The sequence below is a fragment of the Ambystoma mexicanum genome, chromosome 12 (assembly GCF_040938575.1).
Source record: "Ambystoma mexicanum isolate Mex_15411 chromosome 12, UKY_AmexF1_1, whole genome shotgun sequence".
In the NCBI taxonomy this organism is placed as follows: Eukaryota; Metazoa; Chordata; class Amphibia; order Caudata; family Ambystomatidae; genus Ambystoma; species Ambystoma mexicanum.
Window position 1 is genome coordinate 963,901,661 of NC_090936.1, and position 22,459 is coordinate 963,924,119.

The 22,459-nt window shown below is 44.5% G+C and overlaps 1 protein-coding gene across 4 annotated transcripts in view; it reads right to left on the reverse strand.

The window, feature by feature from the left end:
• LOC138514136 (zinc finger protein 420-like) overlaps positions 1-22,459 on the reverse strand; it is a 1,401,466-nt gene that overhangs the window by 1,272,049 nt on the left and 106,958 nt on the right. For all 4 annotated transcript variants that reach the window (XM_069629436.1, XM_069629435.1, XM_069629434.1 and 1 more), the window contains exon 4: positions 18,160-18,249. In XM_069629436.1, the coding sequence (XP_069485537.1) occupies positions 18,160-18,249 (90 nt within the window). The remainder of the gene's footprint in view (positions 1-18,159; positions 18,250-22,459) is intronic.

Genomic DNA, 22,459 nt, shown 5'->3' on the forward strand with positions numbered 1-22,459 from the left:
CAGCACAACACTAGGAGGGCAGTTGATGTCATAGTCTGGGGAAGGCGTATGGGGCAGAGGTTTATAGTGAAAACATTGGACACGACACAGGCCTTTGAATGTATGGATTGGGGGTTTCTTCAGAGGGCCTTGGAGGAGGCCTTTGGTTGTGGTCCCATCTTTGCTAGGATGATCTTAGCTAATTTGCAGATTCCATCTATGAAAATAATGGTTAATGTTCGACTTTGAGGAAATCGAAATACGGCGGTGCACGAGGCAGGGGATTTCTTCTTTCTCCAATTATATTTGCAATTTCAATTGAGCCACTCGCCAGCGTGATAAGATCAGACAGAGGAATTAAGGGAGCGCGAGGGGAGAGCTGCGAGCATAAAATCGACTTATACGCCGATGATGTGCTGCTGTTTCTCAGGGACACTGCTGACTCGCTGCCGACAGTGATAGCGGTACTGGAAGACCTTGTCGTGTAAGGAAGGCATGGTATCAAACAGTGAAGACAGACACAAGTGATCACAGTTCAAGGGTGTTTATTGAACTTCAATGGGTTGGCTGAACGCATATCTAAACCTAAATCTAAGGATGAAAGCAAGCTACAACCATCAAATAATAACGCAGTCCTAGTCGAGTCTGTCAAAATAAAAGGGCATATACTAATAAACCTATTACCAGACCTGACTTCTAAATACAAAAGGGTGTGGGAAAATTGTGTATGCAAAAAGAAAAGTGTTCAAGAAACAATATGACAGGCTGGTTAAGCAGTTGGCTTCCCTTCCCCACGTTGTTCAGCACGGTGCAAGGCAGCACACTCTACGGATTCTCTGCCACAAGTATACAGTCCAAAGTAAAGGTGTCCGGGCCGTTTGCCAATAAAAGTCTCTTGCTGCAGAGGGCCTGTTGCAATAATTAAGCACCAATGTTCCTTTTTTCTCAGCGTTCTCAAATGTACAAGTTCTCTTAATGTTCGCAGATGACATGCTACTCTACATCTCCAACCTGATGTCCTCCATACCCAAAGTCCTCCAGACGATAAAAGAATATGGGCAATGGGCGGGACTAAAGATCAACATTGAGAAATCTATTATCTTCCCATATTCTGTCCCCAGGGACGCAACTGCAGGGGGACTGGTCAGCCTGGAAATCCCAATAGCCCCAAAAATGTTGAAATATCTAGGAATCAATATTACGAAAGAAGCAAAAGATCTCTATGAGGCCAACCTACCCCCGCTCATATTGGAGTTAAACAAAGAATTGAATAGATGGGAAAAGTTAATGATCCCCTGGTTGGGACGTCTCAATGGGATCAAGATGGCGATTCTAGCTAGGGTTCTCTACTATTACCAAATGCGTCCAATAGAAATCCCCAGGGCTCACTTCGCAAAACTCAAAATCAAACTCAGCAAGTTTCTATGGCAGGGGGAAAAAAAAAGATGATTGCCAACAACACTCTGACGCGGAGGAAGGGGGAGTGGGGTTTCAAGACTGTTATATCTACTACCGTGCTGCCCAACCTGATCCCGCATCTCAGGGGGGATAAGGACAAGCAGTGTGTGGCCTTCGAGAACTACATACTGAGGCCGGTGACACTGGCCGAGTGGCTCTGAGCACCAAAATTATCATTCCCAAGCAAGGCGATAAATCACAAGACAATAGGTGCCCTCCTGAAACTGTGGTGGAACAAAAGAGAAATGAAAGGACACACACCATGGCCTTCCCCAATGGGCCACATCTGGGCTCCACCAATCAGAAACAAAATCGTCGAGCCCCAACGTTTTCAGAACTGGTACGAGGCAGGCCTAGAAAGAGTCGGTCAGATCATAAAAGGGGAAACGTGCCTCTCCCATCAACAGCTCGAGGAAGGTCTAAAGCTCAACCCCATCCCGATCTTGCAGTTCCTGCAGCCAAAAGGGGTACTGATGTCCCCAGACTGGAAAGACATGTTGCAGAGAGACTTCCTGCCACTGGAAAAAAAATACTCAATGAGACCACATCAACCAAGGGCCTTATCTCACAGTTATACAAAACGCTATTGGGCAAGGCATCTGACGCCAATGAAAAACTCAGAAAGAGATGGGAAAAGGACTTAGGTGGCCCAATCCATAAAGATTTCTGAACAAGGCTCTGCAGAAATGCCCACAAAATCTCCATCCCGTGCCAATACAAGTTACACGGACTGAAACTGCTCTACAGATGGCAATACGACCCCAAGCGCCTCTCCAAAATGTTCAGAGGGACAAATCCATTATGCTGGAGAGGATGTGGTGAGCATACAGACTTTTGGCACATGTGGTGGGCATGCCCGAAAGCACAGGCATACTGCAAGGAAGTCTTGGCATGGATCAAGAATGTTGAAGGGGTGGCGCGTAGCATGGACCCCTGGCTGGTATTGTTTGGGCTCGAGAAAACAATAGACCGATGAGTGCAGCTCCTGCACATGCCTTACTACCTGCTGCTGGCCACAAGAGTATGCCTCACAATAAGATGAAAAATAGGGAGTGCTCCGGCCAGAAAGAATGTGGTCTCAGAAAGCCAAAGAGATCTACGAAATGGTAAACATCACAGGGACCCACCATGACCAAACTCCAGCGAGAGAAATGGAATGGCTTCCTTTCCTCACAGACTCAACCCATCTGGTCCTGGGGGTGGGGGGGGGGGGGAGGGGACACAGAGGTAACTTGGTGGAAACAGACTGGACCGGACCGAAGGTGTTAAATGTGGAGAAATATTCAAGTTCATACACAGAAGGGGGGGTTAGGGATTGTTTAAAAATTGTTTATATGCTTATGCACCTTGTTTACCTAAAAAATACTTAATAAGGACATATTTTTTAAAGAAAACACGGTAGAAGAATGTTGGCACCCCCTCATCCTACACACACTGTAAATGATAGCAAACAGCCAAAAGTTATATGCATATAAAGTATCTTAACCACACTTCACTTTAGGATGATGTGTGCAATTGTAACAATTGTAAACATACAAGAAATTCACTAAGAGGCAAAAGGCCTAATTCACAGAAGTGTTTTTATAATGGCAAAACTCCATTGGAACACGTTCTGTGAATCAGGGACATCGTCTCTCTGTACTGATGGTCTCATGGACTGATCAGTTTCCCCATAACAATGAGCAACATGACAGGGAAAGTAGAGCACAAGGTCTTACCTCCAAAAAGTCAGAGAACAGGATTCAAAACAAAGGAGAAAAAAAGGGTGTCCCATCGAAGTCTATGGCATAAAAACAGCAAAAAGAAAATCTTTCCTAACACTTACCTCTAGGTAATGTTCTTTCTGATAAATGTTCCTCCCACGGATTCCTCATTTATGATATCCTATCCGCAGCCGAGATGATCTTTAGAAACGTTTCCGTCACCAGGGGGTGCAGCACAGCTACGAGCCGCCTCCACCCAACAACTACTCACCCAGCACCAGACAGGATGTCGAGCCCACTATATACTGAGGCGTTGCGCCCCATGACCACAATTCCACCCATTTTCACTTGCACTTTCACATTGAGGGATTGCAGAATAAAAGGTGTAGAGGCTATCAGCCAAGTTGGGCGGGTTGGGATGGCGGTGAGGAATCCATGGGAGGAAAGCCATCAAGAAGAACGTTACTGAGAGAAAAGTAATTTTTCTCCTAATGGATTCTTTCTCTATGACAGATTCCCATTGCAGTACGTGGATCTGGAGGAGGAGGAGGAAGAGCAAGGACATCACCTATACAAGAAGAACAAGTTACTTACCGTGGTAACGTTCTTTCAATTGGATGTTCCTCCCACGTATTCCTCATGTTTCGATATATCCATATCCAGCTTCAGCTGCTTCAGAATGTTTTTCCAGCAAGGGGCGCTGCACGTCCACTCTAAGTCCCTCGAGGGGGTATGTCTCTTGTCGACGTCATCACTGGTATATAGCGCATGCAGCGACCATTAGCCTCAGTTCTGTTTTTTGTGCGTACTTCCAATTTTCTTTTTGGGTGTACCTTTCACAGGACAGTTACTCAACCTGAAAGAAGTTAAACTGCAATAACAAGGACATTCTGTTGCAGGGTAGGCTGGCAGGGGCAATGAGGAATATGTGGGAAGAACATCCAATCGAAAGAACGTTACCGCATGTAAGTAACTTGTTCTTCGAATGGATTGAGTCCTCCACGTATTCCTCATCTTTTGATAGACTCCAAAAGCAGTGTTTGCACTTTTGGAGGAGGGAGTCAGAATTTTCAGATTCAAATAGGAATTTAGGAGTTCCTTATTGGATTGTGTGTACCGAATGTAACACTGCCTTCCCAAATACACCTTCCCAGACCGAGGAAGAGTCCAGACATTAATGCTTTGTGAATGTGTGAGCGGTGGACCATGTGGCCGCCGCACAAAAATACTGAATTGTGACTCCCCTCCGCAAAGCAGAGGAAGTAGCTATGCCCATGGTCGAATGAGCCCGGAGACCCTCAGGAGGATCTTTTCCAGCAAATCTGTAGCATTCAGAAACTCCTAAGATGATCCACCTAGATATGGTTTGTTTTGTGACCGCCATACCCAACCTATGGCCTGTGTAACCAACAAAAGGCTGATCATGCTGTCTTAACTTAGACATCCTGGATATGTAGAAGGTAAGCGCACGCCTTAGGTCAAAAGCCTATGTAATCTCTCCTCTTCCTTTCCAGGATGAGGGTGAGGATAAAAAGACTGCAGTCTAATTTTGTGAGTTAAATGAAAATCAGACACAATTTTTGGTAAAAATATGGGTTTAACCTTATGGCCCACTCTATCCTTCCTTAAAGAAAATTGTGTAAGGAGGCTTGCAAGACGAGGGTTGAATTTCACTCACCCTACGGGCTGATGTAAGAACAACCAAAAGAATAGTTTTGAGTGTTAGCAATCAAGGACAGGAATGAACAGGCTCGAAAGGAGCGCACATGAAAAATGTTAAAACTAAGTTGAGATCCCAAACCAGGACTTGAAAGGGGATTGGAGGGAAAACATTTGTCAATTCCTTCAGAAATTGTATCACTAGTGGTATTTTGAAGAAAGATACCTCTTCATAGGAGCGCTTAAAAATAGATAGCGCTGCCAGGTACCCTTTAATTGTACCAAACTGGAGCCCTAGATTAGCCTGGTGGTACAAGAATGATAACACCATAGGTGTGCTGCATGTAAAAGGATCCACATTCTTATCCCTGCACCACCTGCAGAAATTATTCCAATGGCAGCGTTATACGGATTTCGTTACTGGACTTCTGGCTGAAAGCAAAATCTCCATTACGTCGTCCAGGAGCTCCCAATCCTTACATCTCAACCTCTCAGAAACGATGAAACCTCTGGATGGAGAACCTGGTGAGAGAAGGTCCTCTTTTTGTGGCAGACATATTGGAGGGCAGATGAACATGTTCAGAAGGTCCGGGTACCACGTCATCCTGGCCCAATCCAGAGCAATTAGGATCCTGGATTTCCTGAATTTTCTCAACCTCCTGATCACTTGAGGAATGACAGGGACTGGAGGAAACATGTCTAGGAATGGAAACTCCCAGTCCACCACAAACGCGTCCCCTAGAGCTCTTCTCGGGGGAAATTCCCTGGAGCAGTACAGTACGCACTTCCGGTTGACACCAGTCGGGAACAGATCCACTTGAGAGGTCCCCAAAGGGTGAAGATCTCTTGCAGGACTTCCTGAGCTAGTTCCCACTCGTGGGAGACTGTACTCTGCCTGCTCAGAGCGTCCGCCGCTGTGTTCTCCTTGCCGGCTAGGTGAACTGCTGATAAGGAGATTCCTTCTTGAATTGGCCAGAACCAGAGCTGCATTGCCTCTCTGCACACTGGTAGTGACCTACACCTCCTCTCTTGCTTAGGTAGTAGATGGCCACTGTGTTGTCAGTCATTATCAGGAAATGTGTTTTCCCCGTACAGAGGGCAGAAAAGCCTTCAGCGCAACTCTGATTGCCCTCAGCTCCTAAAGGTTGATGTGTAATTTGGACTCTGATGAAGATCAACGGCCACTGATGGTCAGATCGTTAGCATGTGCTCCCCACCCTGTGAGTGAGGCGTCCGTATCTCCGGCCATGGTTGCCAAAGGGTTCTCCCATCAGAATGTTTTCCTCCCAGGCCCACCACAGAAGATCCTGTGCAACTCTGCTCGGAACCTGACGAAGGTCTGACACCTTGCCTGAGAACGGTGAGTCCTGAGAGCCCATTTCAGAGGGCTCTTCGACGCCGTCGATGTTGAGGGCTACGACAACTGAGGTGTTGAAGATTTTTTCAACAAGGATGTGGACTCTTTCGGCGTCAAAGATTTTCCCTTAAAGAGAATTTCTTCTCGACTCAATGGAACCTCTGAAGGTTCTCAAGGAGTTTTCTCCTTGACACCCAGGCCCGAGGGTGCACGAGTTTTGTCCTTTGTCGGGTTTCTCGACATGGGCATGACTCTTACTCTTCTTCTTCGAGGGGGTCAAGGCTGCATTCTCGAAGACCAGAAGCATTTTCAGTCTGAATCTCTCCCATTCAGCCGGAGAGGCCGATTAGGTCGGGCAAGCAACCCGTTCAGGGGAGGAACTCGATGATGAAACGGCGACCTGTGTTGCCTTTTCTTTGTATGTCGTGAAGATGACGAGTGGTGAGACCCACTTCTAGATCGAGATCGCCTTTTAGGTTTATTCTGATGAGGAAAGTCGCCTCTCGACTCGTCGGTAGATCTTTTTTTTTTATTGACGGAGTCGTCGAAAGGGATTTATGTGACCTACCTGCAGCCAACTTCCCTCTACATTCTTTTCAGGGCTTTCATCGTTATTGAAAGGCAGGATTCACACTCCGAAGTCTTGTGATCGGATCCGAGACACCATAGACACCCGATGGGGGACCGTAATTTTCGCCCCACAGTCGTGGCATTTCTTAAACCCGTATTTGGGTGCCGATGAAGATGCCATTTTTTGTGTGCAAAATAACCGTATATTCACGATGGAACCGAAGCATGCAGATCTTCCAAACTGATAGCGCTCGCGAAAAAAACGTAACTGAACACAACGGTCACTGCACGCGCTATATACCAGTGACGACATCAACACTGTGGCCCTCAAGTCGACGGGCATCGACACGCAGCACCCCCTGCTGGAAAAAATGTCAAAGCAGCTAAAGATGGATATGGATGTGACATGCATTACTCACCGTAATAGCATTTCTGATGATTGTATCTGCTTATATTCACATGCTGTGCATATGGTCTGACATCCAGTGGTAACCGTGGAGTATTGCATCTTGTCTTTCAAGGACCGAAAGGGGATGTCGGCATAGGTATGTCTATAACCCTATCCCTATTGTGACGTGTAGTGTACCCAAAATCCCTCATGCGCCGAGTTCCCTCCGATTGTATTTTTTCTGCCATAAACGAGCCCAAGGCTAATGTGAGTGAGTACATGAAGAGAGAAAGTAGAAAGAAGTCTATGTTCCTTCCACCCCGAGTGGGGAGGCAGGGAGGGCACATGTGAATCTAAGCAGATACAATCATCAGAAATGCTATTAGGGTGAGTAATGCATGTCTTCTGATGATTGTTAATCTGCTCAGAATCACATGCTGTGCATGGACTAGCGAGGAGTACCCGGAGTTGGAGGTGGGATGTAAGAAGGAACAGTAGAGAAACGATGTCTTAATACTGACTGTCCCACCTGAGAGTCAGATCTAGAATGAGTACCTAGGCAATAGTGTTTTGTAAAGGTGTGTACAGAACTGCAGGTTGCCGCCTTATAAATGGACTCTAAGGTAACATTTGCAATGAATGCTATGGAAGCCCCAGTGCCCCGAGTAGAGCATGCTCTAGGCTTGAAGGGCAGTTCTCTCTTAGCAAGAGTGTAACATAGTGTGATGCATTTGACAATCCACCTTGAGATAGCGGATTTAGAGACAGGATCCCTGATAGCCCTGAGGAATGAAGGGCTGGGGCGACGCTGTTAAGCTGTGGCGGCATCTTTCTCTGCTGAATAAAGCATTTCTGTGAAGTCGGAGAAAGTCGGAGAAACATTTCCATCTGTTTCCATTTGTTTTCTGCACTCCTGCAATCTTGGTAAAGCCGTGCTGCAAAAGGCGAAAAGGACTGGAACTGGACTGCTGACCTCTGACCCTCTGACTCAGCTGCGCATAAAACCGCACCCCCGACGCCCTTGCGGCGTAAGCCCTGAGGACTGAAGGGCTGGGGCGACGCTGTTAAGCTGTTTGGCGGCTTTGGCGTGCGTGCCAGAACTTACATTATAAAAGGAAAGCTCGAGTGTGAGAAGGGCAAGTGAATTTTTTTTAAAACATTTTTTCACCGTTTGGCTGTTTGCTGCTTTGTTGCCTGGCTGGCTGTCTGGCCGGATTGCTTCCCCTGGGCAACTTGTGGCTATCCGAGAATAACATAAAGCACAAGAAAGTACTGTTTACTGTTTGCCGGGACTGAATGCTCCTGCATTAAGGATTGTGTTTTGAACTTGCCACCTTTGTAGAACAGCTGAGTCTTCGCCGAGCGGACGTTTTTTCCCGCGGCACGGGAAGCTGCCTGACTTCAACCTGTGAAACTATCTACTGATTGGGTTGTGGCTATTGCTTTTTTTTTTTTTCTCTTCTTTTCTTTTCTTTTTAATTATTAATTAATTTATTAGTTAAAGTTGTCTTTATCTTTTAAGTGGTTTTTGTGTATCAATCTTATTTAATTGTGTTGGGATTCTTGTGCAAACTACGAAAAGAGAAAGTTAAAATCCTTTTGCGAATTGCACAAGTGAATTGCTAAGTGCTTTCCTGTCTCGCTGTGTCTCGCCGGGTTGCCAGAGGATTCTTGTCGGACAAACACATTGCTGGACACGCTTTCCTGCTTTTGAAGGACTGATCTATTGGGTTTTACTTTATAATATACCTGTGTTCTTATTTGAAGAATTATACAATCTTTCTTTATGTCACGTCAAATCAACTTGCTAAAAGCGGGAATGCCCGAGTCTGTAGCTAATACGTATAACCTAGTGCCACCTTTACCTAAAAAGACCTTGATCACTAAAAGAATTAAAGAAAATAAAGAGAGGAAACGAGCGACTTCTCTTAATGTGGATATTCGTTCCTATTGCATCACAGATGTTGTAGGATCAGAAAAAACTTCAGCAATGCCCTTACAAATGGAAAAAACTCTGTCGTCAATAACGGTTTCCTCGGCGCCAGAGCTAGCTATGGCCAATCAGGTGATTCGCCCTAATGTGTTTGAGACGGCCATTATTCAGCACTTGGTCTGTCCTAACACTACAGTTCTGTGCGGAGTCTCGCCGCCCATAATTCCTGTCTCTAAAGAGTCTGTAATAAATTCAGCGCCCTTAAGTACTAACTTAGAGATGGATGTGATTGCCTCAAAAACATGTATTACTAGTGTTCAACTTCAACAAGCAAGAACAGAAGTAGCGTATGCCTCAATTGCATTAGCCTATTCATCAGGCGAAATATGCACATCACAAGCAGTTACTACTGTAGCGGCTAAACTGAATGCACCCCCCCCTGTACCTTTATGCTCTGTTGAAGCTCAGCAGTTACTACGAACTGAATATGCTAAATTGACAGCGGTTGGTGAATTTGGAGACAATACATTAGCATCTATCTTAGCATCCAGTCCTCATGAATCCGCAACACCTGATATTATGTATATTTGCTCAAACACGGGTGATCTGATTCAATTGGCTGATCACTCACACATCCATACAAGCGTGTGTATAGACCATGCTCAAAAGCTAAATACCACCCCACCAGTTGAGACTGAGAATCCTGATTTATACAAATCTCAGGTCTTATTCGATAAATCTCCATCATCAATCTCAAATACATCTTTTGTGGCCCCAACACCTAGACGTACCAGGTTCATAGAACCTGATACTAGTCATCCTTATTTTATTCGTGATAGTCAGATGCCATTTAAAGAAAATAGGTTCTCTTTTCCTGAAGCACCAGCTTTAAACAACACGTTGAGTGCCATGAATACCGCCCTATTGTCTTTGGCTAAGCTTTACGAATCTTTAGATGAAAAGATGCGTTGCCAGAATAGCGAACTACATGTGTTACACATGCTTCTTAAAAAAGAACAGAAGGCACGCATTCTGACATCTCGCTCTACTATACTCAAGATGACAAATCAATCTATGCAAACAAATACAAGTGATGCACCAGATGTGATGGTAGGCTTGCTGTCAAATTCAATACCAAATATAAAGTCAGTCTCAAGTATAACCCTTGATGCTGGAGCTCATTTAGTGCCTATCAATCCTTCTGAGGTAATGACAAAAGAACAGAGTATTTTGCCTCCAATTCCACAAGTTTCTATCCAGTCAGCACCTCTTATGCCGATCGGGATAATCCCGAACGTACAAGGTGTATCACTGCTCCAATATTCAGTACCTTCCTGTGTCCATCTTAGGTCAAACTCTACTTGAACCGGAACCAAAAAAGCGTCTACCATTTGTCAAAACAAGTTCTAAGTTAAAAGTAAAGAAAGCTGTTAGACTTGTGACATCAGCCAGGAAAAAACGAAAATTGAGCATAGACATTGAAAATCAGACTACACAAGATGCTTTAAAATATCAACCACTGGATGATTTGCCTGATAGTGTAACAACATTATCTCTAAATCCATTAGATCAGAGTATTCAGACTCAAAATGGGGCAACTATATCCCAGTCTGCAATTGTAGGGGGTCCTCAACCACCATCTGTTGAAGAAAGGACATTGGCTAAGAGCTTATGTGCTGTTTGAGTTCAATCCTCTGCTGTTTTTGAAAATGCTTCAAGTACTACTGATGACATCTTACACGATTTACAAGCTGAACTACGAGCCTCTTTTGACAAACAGATTAAAGTCAATGAAGCTCTTGTACAGTGTTACATTGCGCCAACTAAGGAGAATAAGATTAAACAAACGAATATTACCCGCCTGCAAGATGATAAAATGCAAGCGCTTCGTGCTGATGGGATACTACAAGATTTGCGTGAGGAGATACGAGCTTCTTTCGCAAGATATACTAGAGAAAATGAAGCATTTACACAAACTGTTAGGTCAGTTAACCAGGGCTCACTGGGTAAAATTGATCTAACTGCCCAGGATTATCAAAGGGCTATACCCAGTACTGAACCCTTGTTACTTGGACCTCAAAAACTTCAAAAAATAACAGCACAGGACACTGTGGATGTGGGAATCAGGGGTTCATCATCTTCTATCATGCTACCTATGAGCAAACAGAGTGAGCATATCCCAGGGTCATCTAGACTTGTCGGTAAAGCGCAATTTAAAAATCACCATCGCCTTCTTATAAAATGTCGAGGTCACCCATTTCCCACTTATGACCTTAATCGAGCCAGCTTTTTGAATATCTGTGCTGATATCGCTGCTCTCGAAGATTTAACATCAGCTGATATTAGCTTGGTTGAATTTACTAGTGACCAAGATCTAACAGAAGCACGTTTATATGTACAATCAAGAGTGGTTTTAAACATGCTCTGGCTGGCTCGGACTGCCTTTTATAATTTGGGCTTTCTACTATCACAAGATGTGCTCCATGATGATCTGAAACAATCCAATAATCAACATCCTAAAAGTCGAATGTATGGTGACAACATAGCCTCCACGAGATCGGGGGCAGGAGCTGCACTTAATGTATGCACCCATGACAGTGACAATTTGAGATCGTAACCATCCCAGAAGATTAAATCTCTTAGTCTACTCTCTTGGAACACTAGAGGTCATAGACACTTTATTAACAAATGGAAACAACAACCTCTTCCAGTTTGATATACTAGTGTTTCAGGAGACATGGCTTCGCGATACACCAACATGGGATCAATATAATATCTTTGGGGTACCAGCAATAGAGCCGGTGAAGGGGCGACCTATGGCCGGGCTCCTCATGGCCTTCCGAAAGAATAAGAACATTGAAATGATTTGGCACAGATCACCGTCACCCTGCTTTCAGTATGTAAAGCTTCATGTTGGAGAAAGCTTTTATGCCATGATAAACATCTGTTGGGGGAAAAAACATATATCCTCGAAGGTTTTCTTTGAAACTTTGATCATGATCCTTGATCAATTATTATTAGATGTTACCATTACCAACACGTTTATAATGGGGTATCTGAATCTTCACCTCTTAGCTCCTAATCTCTCGAGTCCCATGTCTGATGAACGTCGCTGGTTAACTCTAATGGCTGATCGCAATTTTGTAATGGTTAATGGATCTATACCTGGGGATGTACCTCCTAAACCTACATGGCACAATGCTAATAACCATGTAACGTTGGATTACATCTTTGTTAATACTCTTTTTTTGAATAATATTAATTAATTCTCCATTAAACCAACTATTCTGAGTGATCATAGTTTACTACATCTAAAATATGATTGGGCTGAAACGAAGAAACTCCCTCAGAATATGAATGTGACTAATCTATACATTAATAATGCTGGTAATCGATTAAAATGGACTCACAGAAAATTATGTCCGCTCAGAGATACCTTGTGGGAACAGTATACTGGTAATAATGAATGTCTTAGTGGTTGTTATGTACATGCCATACAGCGCTTTTCAATACAGAGGGCGTGTCCTAAAGGCTCCACCCAGGTTCATCGTCATGCCTTTGATTTAGAAGTAAAATATAGGAAGAGTGAATTGAGAAGGCTTGTTAGGAGACTATCAAATGGGTACACTCTTGTCCTGGGGTCTAATCAAGAACAGACCAAACAAATAAAAAAGGAGTATAAAAATTGGCTTAGACATCGCCGTGCCTCCCAATACCAACTTGATGGGGAGGCGATGTTGAAACAAATCATCCTCAAATCATCGGCAGGAATGTGGGCTCTGTTAAATAACACCGCGGTTAAAAACCAACATTCATTACAGGTGAATTCCATCCCCCAAGAATCTTGGAATGATTTTTATGGCAATATATACACCTCGCCTTTCCTAGATCTTGACATAACCTGGGATAACATTACAGCTAATCATACTGTTAATTTTGGCCGCGAGGATATACTGTTTTTTATATCTAAATTCAGTGTATCCAGAGCTGCCGGACCAGATGGGATACATAATGCCATGATAAAGCAAAATAAACATTTGTGGTCAGACATTCTATTTCATATGTTTCAACACATTATGTTAACAGGTTTAGTGCCCGCGAATTGGAAAACATCAATTATTCTCCCCATATTCAAGAAAGGAGACAGGACAAATCCAGCATCATATAGACCCATTGCTTTGCTTGACTGTCCGGGAAAAATCTTTGCCCGCTTGATCCTAGGTGAGTTTAACCGTTGGTTAAATCAACTCAATTACAGAGATCCTTTTCAAACTGGGTTTGTTCCAGGGTTAGGCACTGCCATCAATTTGATCACCTTAAAGGCTATTATTCACCTGAACAACCAACGCAACCAGCCAATTTATATGGCTTTTGTTGATTTCAGGGCAGCTTTTGATTTGGTCCCAAGGGAATTGTTATTTAAAAAATTGATGGATTTAAAGTGCCCCTGGCATATCCTAAAATGGATAATTCAATTACATTGAAACACCTCAATCTCTATTCGCCTGCACAACGAGGGCCTCTTGTCCGAACCCATACAGACCACTCAGGGTCTGAAACAAGGATGCCTGTTAGTGTCCGCCTTGTTTAATTACTTTCTTTTGGATTTTGGCACTAGTATTGAGGGGCTGATTGTTGATCCTCCAAAATTACAAGGTGTAGCAATTAAGTGGCTCTTGTATGCCGATGACATGGTGTTACTGTCCAAAACGCCCATTGGCCTATGTAATCTGCTAAATGCATTAGATATATATGCTAAACGTAATTGTATTAGCATTAATACTAAAAAAAACTCAAGTAATGCAATTTGGAGTTAATCGAGGTCAGAAAACATGTTGTTGGCAACTTCAAGGCACTGATTTGCTGCTTGTAAGATCATACATCTATTTGGAGGTCTGTGTGGCTAGCAAATTGTCCGATAAAATGCAGGAACATTGTCTGCAACTAAAACATTCGAGTGCACTATCTCAATTACGAATAATCCGGGCAAAATATTGCACATTTTCTATTGACCCTATGGTTATATTTTACAAGCAAAAATATGTGCCTACCATTTTGTATGGTTTTGAAGCCGAGATATGCCAAACATACACATATTGGGTTAAATATGAAAGCAAGTTTTGGAAAAGATCGCTCATGCTTCCAAATTCTGAATCTATTTCTATCATTAGATACAAACTGGGGCTTATATCCCTTTACGCTGTGTATAAATGGAAGGTTTGTTTATTATATTGAAAATGTATCATGAAAGATAGCACTAATGGGCTACTTGACATCATATCTAGCTACTTATTGTTATCAGATGAAATCTTTCCAATGAAATGGCCTACTTCTGCTAGAAAATTCTTGAAAGGAGCTGATGTCTCTGAAATCTTGCTTATCAAAAATCCCAATAAAGCCAAAACTAAGTTGTGGGAATACGACTGGATCAAAACCCGTGATGCATGCATGAAAATAATTAAATTCGGGTCGAATCCTTTTGCCTTAAAAGCACAAGGCAATATAGAAACTTATTTAAGACAATCTCCAAATCCGAGACATCGTGCAGATTTCATGCGCTTTAGATTGAACATTTGGCCTACAAGAGATATTCTGTTTAGATGGAAGAAGACATCTGCTCAAACTTGTCGATTCTGTCATAAACAGATAGAAACGATGAAACACTTAGTGGTAGAATGCGTTAGTCTTTCATCATCAAGAATACATTATTTTAAGCACTTGATCAACAAGACGGTGGTTATGCATGATGAATTATGGTTAATATTATTTAGAGGACATTCAAAACAATTAAGGTATGCGCTTGTGAATTATCTAAATTCATTGAAAATTAGGTTACCAGAGATTAATGCTGTTCAAGAAGAAGAGATGTAACAACTATATGTATCTCATGTTATTTAACTCTGAGAGTGAATCAGGTCCAAATCATGTGTAAAATCTGAAGGTGAATTATTTAAGAATTAGTGAAATTTAAGTTATCAGAGATTAACGATGTTAAAGAAAGAGCAATGTGATAAATCTTTTAATTTTATGTTATAATTTCGAAAAGTGATGTATGTAATAACTGTATAAAGATTCGACGGTTGTTTATTATGAAATATTGTAAAATTGAATGTAATATATTTTTATCTTTACATATTTTTCTTTTTTAAAATTTGTAATGATATGTTGAAAGGTCAGGTTTTAATGATCAAAACAACAATAAATAAAAAATAAAAAAAATGGATAGACAGGTTAATGCTATTGCACCTTCTGCAGCATATCATTCGAAACTGCTCAACACAGCCACCATTGCTAGGGCTATCATTGGCTCAAGGCTGAACTATTGCAATGCTCTCTTTGTTGAGACCTCCCACAGGAATATTGCCAAACTTCAAGTAGCTCAGAACAATGCCTTAAGTACCGAAACGGGCAACTCACGTGGGGATCACATCTCTGGGGTCAGGAGGCAGGTGCACTGGCTCCCCGTCAAGGAAAGGATTGTATTCAAAACCTTCGCCTTGACACATAAATGTTTCCACGGCCTGGCTCCCCTGTACCTAGCACAAAGGATCATCATGTACACGTCATCTAGACCCTCTAGAATGGCCTATTCCAAGGAAGGAAGGTGGAGGATAAAAAGGTTCAAAGGAAACAAGAAAGTGTGGGTTGTACAGGTAAGGTCAAGTGAGGAGAAGGAGGACGAAAAGACCAAGTGCAGGAAGGAAAGTGCAGAGGTGAGTGGAGAAGTATTGCTGAAAGCACATGCAAGGTGAGGTATTGGTTGGTGGGAGAAAATGGTACTTGGGTGTGAGTGCAAAGTGAGGGACTATCAGAGAGCAGGGGATAAAAGAGTAAAAGGAACAAGTTACTGACCTGCAACTATTGTTCTCCAGCATGGGTCTGGCAATATTCCCTGTCGTTAGGCTCGGAATCATAGGTTAAAGAAAAAACTGCTTAATTTTCACTGCCTGGGGCTGGTCCAGGGCCTCCTTGGCACCCCCCCAACCACCTGTTTTTCTACCCTGAGGGGTCAGCATCCCCTTCTCCGGCATGCCAGCTGACTTTGCCAAAGTCACTACAGCGGTTTCACGCCTCAGGGGCACGGCCACCTTCTGCAGTGTGGGGGCTCCCTCCACAGGGTCCGCGCACTTCCCTGTCCTAAGAGCAGTTGCCAGCAGCTCTATTGTCAACGAAGACTTTTCCTGTGCCAATTGGGCCTTTTTGGGCAGTTCGGTCTTCTCCTCCATCCCTGGATTCTCTGGCTTCTCCCACAGCTTAGCTGGGTTGGACGATTTCCTTTTTGAGGAAGAGCTCGATTGCCGTCTGGCAATGGAGGCGGATGGTGATGACGATCGCGCCCTGTCCACCACGGGAGCCGCTTGCGCAGCGACATCGGTGGAACCGGACTTGCGGTTCTTGGCCTTGTCTTGGGCCGCCACGGATGAGGTGCTCAGAAGACCGCTCAACCAACCAGACAGTCCTGGGTGAGGCATGACCCTGCTTGGAGCACGGGACAAAGGCCTTGGCGTTCAGCCACGCCACCAGTCTACTTCGCCGATCCTTTGTCATCTTCTTGGAGCAGCTGAGGCATATCTCACAATCTCCATCCTTGTGGTCTGGATGCAGACAGAGGTATTGCAGGTGCTTGTCCTCCACAAACACATTCCGCAACCCGCACTTGGTGCAGGGCCTGAAGAGGGATCTTCCTTCCTTCTCCTTCGTCATGTTCGGAGGGCGCGAAATAGGCCTCATAGCCTTTTGGAAACTTTGATGATCTTCCCCCTTTGAGGGGCGCTGCAATTCCCTAACAGATCCCTGCTGTCAGCAGATGGAGAAAAGAGCACACAGATTCTTTTGGAACAAAAATAGAGCCTTTTTCCGTCGAAAAATACAAAAAACTAAGAAGTAGCTCAAAGAGTAAACTCGAGGACTCCAAAAACACTAAAGCATGCAGTAAAGATCTGAAGATGGCTGCCAGTGGAGGGGCTTAGGGAGAAGACTGTCATTGGATGGGGGGCAGAATGACCCAGAGGACAGTGATGGGTTTAAAGGAGAAATACAGTTTGTACGTGAAAGTGAAACTGTTTTTTCTTTTACCAAGGATTCCCAGCATGACGACGGGAAATATTCACGAGCATGTGAATCCATGCCAGACCCCATGCTGGAGAGCGAGGGTTACTGTAGGCAAATGTGTGAGTGGAGCATAACTTAGAAGTAGTGTGGAGAGGGGAGAGTCTTAGTAGAAAACTGAGGAGAGTAAGAGAGAACATCGGAGAGACAGAAGGGAAGAGAGAGAAAGGGCAAGATGAAGGAGAATGGGGGAAGAAAGGGAGATGAAGTCTAGAATATTAGGGCGGGGAGTACAAGAGTGTAGAAAGGGAAAAGCCAAGTGAAACCTGAGTGTTTGGAAGGGGAGAGTAGAACAGGGGGTGAGGGAGAAGAAGTGGAAGAGGGAGAAGAGAGGGAGGGAAAGGGAAAGGGGGGCAGAGAGAGACGGACACACACACCCTTAGGCCATCACAACCAACCAAGCACCTGTTCTTGCACTATTATTGTGAGATCTAGGTTAGGATTCAGCAACCTTGTTTTATGAAAAATATTTGCTGACATCTTGAACACATCAAAGAATGTTACAACAGAAAAAGTGATAGAGTACCGCTGCTGCGGCACTTCACTGCAACGAGATGTGTGCCACAGCAAAACAATAAAAGAATCTGAGAAAGAGGACAGGGTCCCACTGCAATGGTAGCCACCACACGGGCTCGTCAGTGCCCCCGAAAGAGAAGAGTGAAGAAAAGAGAAGAGTGAAGCAAGGAAAGTAAAGCAAAAAGGCTTTACTTACCTCCAAAAGTCAGGACAGGAGTCAGGTCACAGCAAAATGTTGGAGGTTTACACTGATGTCTATCCAGGGGTTACATTTATGTCAATGGAAGGAAAGCTGCATAAAGAAAATCTTAACTAACAGCAGCCCACCTAGATATTAAGCAGTCTTAAGACCTGTGTGACTCACATGCTCTTTTTTTTCCTCAGGATAAATGCAATCGCAGTTTCCAAAATATTATCCCATTCCTTAAAAAGGCCATTCTCACACTCCCCCCTTCTGTCCCCCTTCAACACCTTTGTGCCTACTCACAGTTTCCTCAGCAAATTCCTCCTGATCATCTAAACACTGCATCTGCTGTTCAGAGTTTTGGCTAGATGGATCAACCATTACAAGCGGCACCTGAAAAAACAAGGATTGAAGTCAGAGCTTAACATACACTAACACGTGAAACCCATTTCCTTCATTCCTTTTGCAAAGTGTCAATTACAAATGTAGGAGTTAACTTTAGGATTGTTGGAAAAGTCAACGAAACATGTCAGTATACTGCATTGTACAGATAGGGAGATATTCCTTTGCATAGCGTGACTAATCTTGACAATTCGTCCCTTCTCCCCAGAGGGGAGCCAACCCTCTTGAGGCTAGGGAGGTGAGCCCGCTAAGCAAGACTCTCCCTAGGGGTCGGGGCAAGTGGCACTCACATGGAGGGACTCCCCTCTTGGGGACAAGGACTCCCATTCCGCTACAGAAATCCCAGTCCAAACCACCTTTTCTGCTCGTACGGCTGTTGGAAAGACTTCGGCATCTCCCACTATGACTGAATTCAACAAAGATCCTTCTTTCACTCTATTGGCTTCAGGTAATGCTGAACGTTGACTGAATACCATGTTCAAGGATAACAGACAATTCCTTTTGTTCCAATGATATGTAAAAGGGAAGAGGCACACCTCTGTACTATCAACATCCTGGAGGGGCGAAGCCACGTCAAGCCGTGGAGCCAGCAATAGCCTGAACAAAGCTAGGCCTGTTAGCTGAAGGCTGAACGGCGGGTGCTTAGACCGATGTGGGATATATTGACCCACTCAACAGCATTTCCCCACATCACCAAGCTGCATTTGCGCAGAAACAGCAGAATAGCTGTGCTGGCTCCTGTGAGCACCATGGCCTCAAAACTGCATTTTGCAGCAACAAAGAGATGGCTGCATCATTTTGCAAAGCACACATGGGGCAGGATGGAACAAGGGGACACAAACTAAGGGAGCGTGCCCGTGTGTTCTTATCTGTACAAAAGAAATGGAGTGAAAATGCAGAACTGCCTTGCTGAAAGCCCAAGATCTCCATTAAAAAGGAAACTTTTCACCTTTAAAATAATGCTGCTGGCGCTATTTCGATCTGTTCTTCCTTAAATCACTGTGATTAATAAGGCCCTGCCATGCCCAGCATCTCATTGTGCCGCAGCAAAAACAGGCATGATTTCTGAACAACAGGACCTGTCAAAGCAACTTTGAGAAAAATCAACAAGAAGCTTCACTTTTCCCACATGGGAAAACGCGCTCATTTCATAACAAATGTATCAAAGCTCAGTAGTTCAAAAGAGACTCCAGCTATCTGAGCCATGCCAATTTCAATGCTTCTGTGCTTCAAATAAAATACTGCCTAGAAGAAAATAATTGTGGCTGCAAGACAGTGTGGCAATCTGATGAAGATGCAAAACCGAATTTAAAATGAAATACTAGCTAGCTTTTCACCACACATGTAAAAATGGGCCTTTGCAAACTAAAGGAAAAAAATGGGCAGTTTCGAAAAGTCAACTGTTGAATGAAAGCCTGCTTATTTAGCAATGTGAGGGGGGTTTTGTTGCTGGTGATGATACACACATGGGCTATCTTATTCTACAGGTCTTGTTTTAATTCAGAACACAAAATAAGGAAATAAAGGCTTTAAACCACCTGGGCTGGAGTTGCAAGCACCCAAAAACACGTTATTCCAGTTAGCAGCTCTGAAGATTCCCCCAAGGAAAGGGAACCACCATAAAAACTCTCAGCAGATGCTAAAACCCCCAGGATAATTACAGGGTGGGACAGAATCTAGTCTAGTTTGAGCTCACTGGCAATTACATTTTCTTGGACAAGGACATGTGAGAAGAAAGTCGCACGTCATTGTGATTCTACAGGAGGCTTCAGAGGAGATTTCCATGACGGCGCTGCCCTTTAGGGTGGTAGCTTGCAAGCTATGATCAAATATGGCAGACAAAGGATTGCCATTTGCTCCCAAAGACTATGTATTAAAAAATGTAAAGACAACACTGAAAGGTGCCACACACACGACCTGCAGAGGGAACATTGGCTAAGCCCGGAAAACAGGAGGAAAGGACCGCTGCCACGTCCCAGCAAGTATGCAGGCTCCACCCCCAAATATTGTATTTGGTGAGATTTTGTGCTGTGCAAATGTGTCAGTGCCATCCCATTGGGACGCACAAATAAGAAGAATGAGGGAAAGGAGATGAGACTTGGGAGCATTTTTCATTATCACACAATAAGGAAAAGGTCCACATAAATGGGGCTTATTATGAGTGTGGCTGTCCAGAAACACTGGTGCCTGCAAGGTTGCCGGCACTTCTGAATCCGAACCGCCACTCTAGGTCTGCCTACAGGGTGGAGTGGGGGCCATGCCAGGCAGGTCTGACCCTGCCGGGCGCAACGGCCCCTGCAGGTAGACTTTTCACAGAAGCACTGGCACTGTTAGCAACGTGCTGGTGCTTCCGTCTCCCCCCCCCCCTCCCATGGAGTCCTATGGGACTTCACGGGAATGGGGAGTTACCAAACCCGCCACCTGACTTCCCGCGCCACCGGGACTTATAATTTCCTGGTGCCACCGGGAAGTCAGGCGGCGTATCTGGTGTTACGGACACCGGCGGGTTACCGCCGTACTCATAATGAGGCCAAATATAGCTGTAAAAAAAAAAGAAATCCTTATACAATGATGTACATGTGGAAAATAACTTTGCAGAATATGAAGAAAGATACAGATGGTAGTCTCTCAGGACCATAGAATGTTTACACAATTCATAGGTGTTCGGTTGGACTTTTGATAAGCCAGACAGGCCTTAGAAACACAATTAGCGCCCTGTACCACTAGGTTAAGCCTACGGGCCCATAAGAAAGCTAAAATGGCAAGTAAAGGGTCTGTACACAGTGCCCTGAGGGCCGTTTGGCCCCAAAGACTACCCCAACAGGGGTCAGAGGACTTACCAGATGCAGTCCAGAGCAAGAATTGCACTCACCAAACCTTAGAACGGGAGCTTGTAGAGGTGATGATGTCACCAGCAAGAAAGGTTGCAGTTATGTTCTGGATGAGCTACATCAGCATGGAAGCCCTAAAACAATGGACAGAACAAAGCTTTGCAGATGGGTTGGTGGATACTCAGCAGAGGATCCAGATTAAGAAAAGCAGTCAGAGGGGTTCCAGCGGAGAGCCTGCAGAGTGGAGGGGGGAAAGCCGTCAGAGGGGTTCCAGCGGAGAGCCTGCAGAGTGGAGGGGGGCACTGTCAGAAACCTGAAGGTGTCTCATTTACTGGTCCCCGGGGATCTGTCATCCAGGTGGCCAGGACACGGCCATCACTATTGGATCAAGTTCCTGGGGATGGACGAGTGCGGGAGGATAACTTAGATTGGGGGTCTTCGGGGAGTGGAAGTGGAACACCTAAGGGTGAGATGCAGTATCCCCTTCCTTTTGACACATTTTCTGCATCCTGTCCAGTAGGATACTTAGAAACTCTACCCCCCCCCCTTTCCAACACAAACACTTTCTCACTGTGTGAGCGACAATGGACTAATATCAGAGCCGTTTAGCTGACATGTCCCAACACAAGAGTCAGGCAATTGCCGACAACTACATACACCTGACTGCCCTTTCCCGTCCCGTCCCGTCCCTTCCCTTCCCCACTGAAATAAAAGGCGGAGAACAAGGCCATTAAAGCCAGACTGTTTGTCTAACCCTTACACACAAACTGACAGGCCTCACCCTCACTCACTCATACCCATTACCACTGCCTCTTTTAGACTAGGATATCCCTAACCCATCAACTGTACTATGTATTACTGCAGCTCTCATGTAACCATGCTGCCTCCCTATGCATTCAAACAATGCAACTTCACATTTACGTACTGAGATAACCTCCCACGCCTACCCAACAAATGAATGTCTAATGTAACCAAGCCATCTACCTAAGAAATGTAACGAATACTTGTTAGACGGGCCAATGTAACCAACAGCCCATTTATGTAATGCAACTAAGATGGAATCTTGAAACGTCGCCTCAATGCCTTTGGTCGGTGTGAGCACTATACAAATGCAAATAAATAAATAAGAGCACACACTGAGCAAGGCCAAATACACGAGGAAACAGCTATTGCAGGACATCAGTTCATGGAGGAGAAAGGCGACAAGACCTACCCGTGCCCTTTTCAACCTAGACCCGCAAAGCCTCTGACAAAAGAAGCATAAGACCAGGAATCGCAGCTGCCGAATGGTGCAACGGAAGTCAGCGGTACATGGAACCCTCCCGCACTGATAGCCAGGGTGGGGAGACGCAGTTGCCATCGTGGTACCG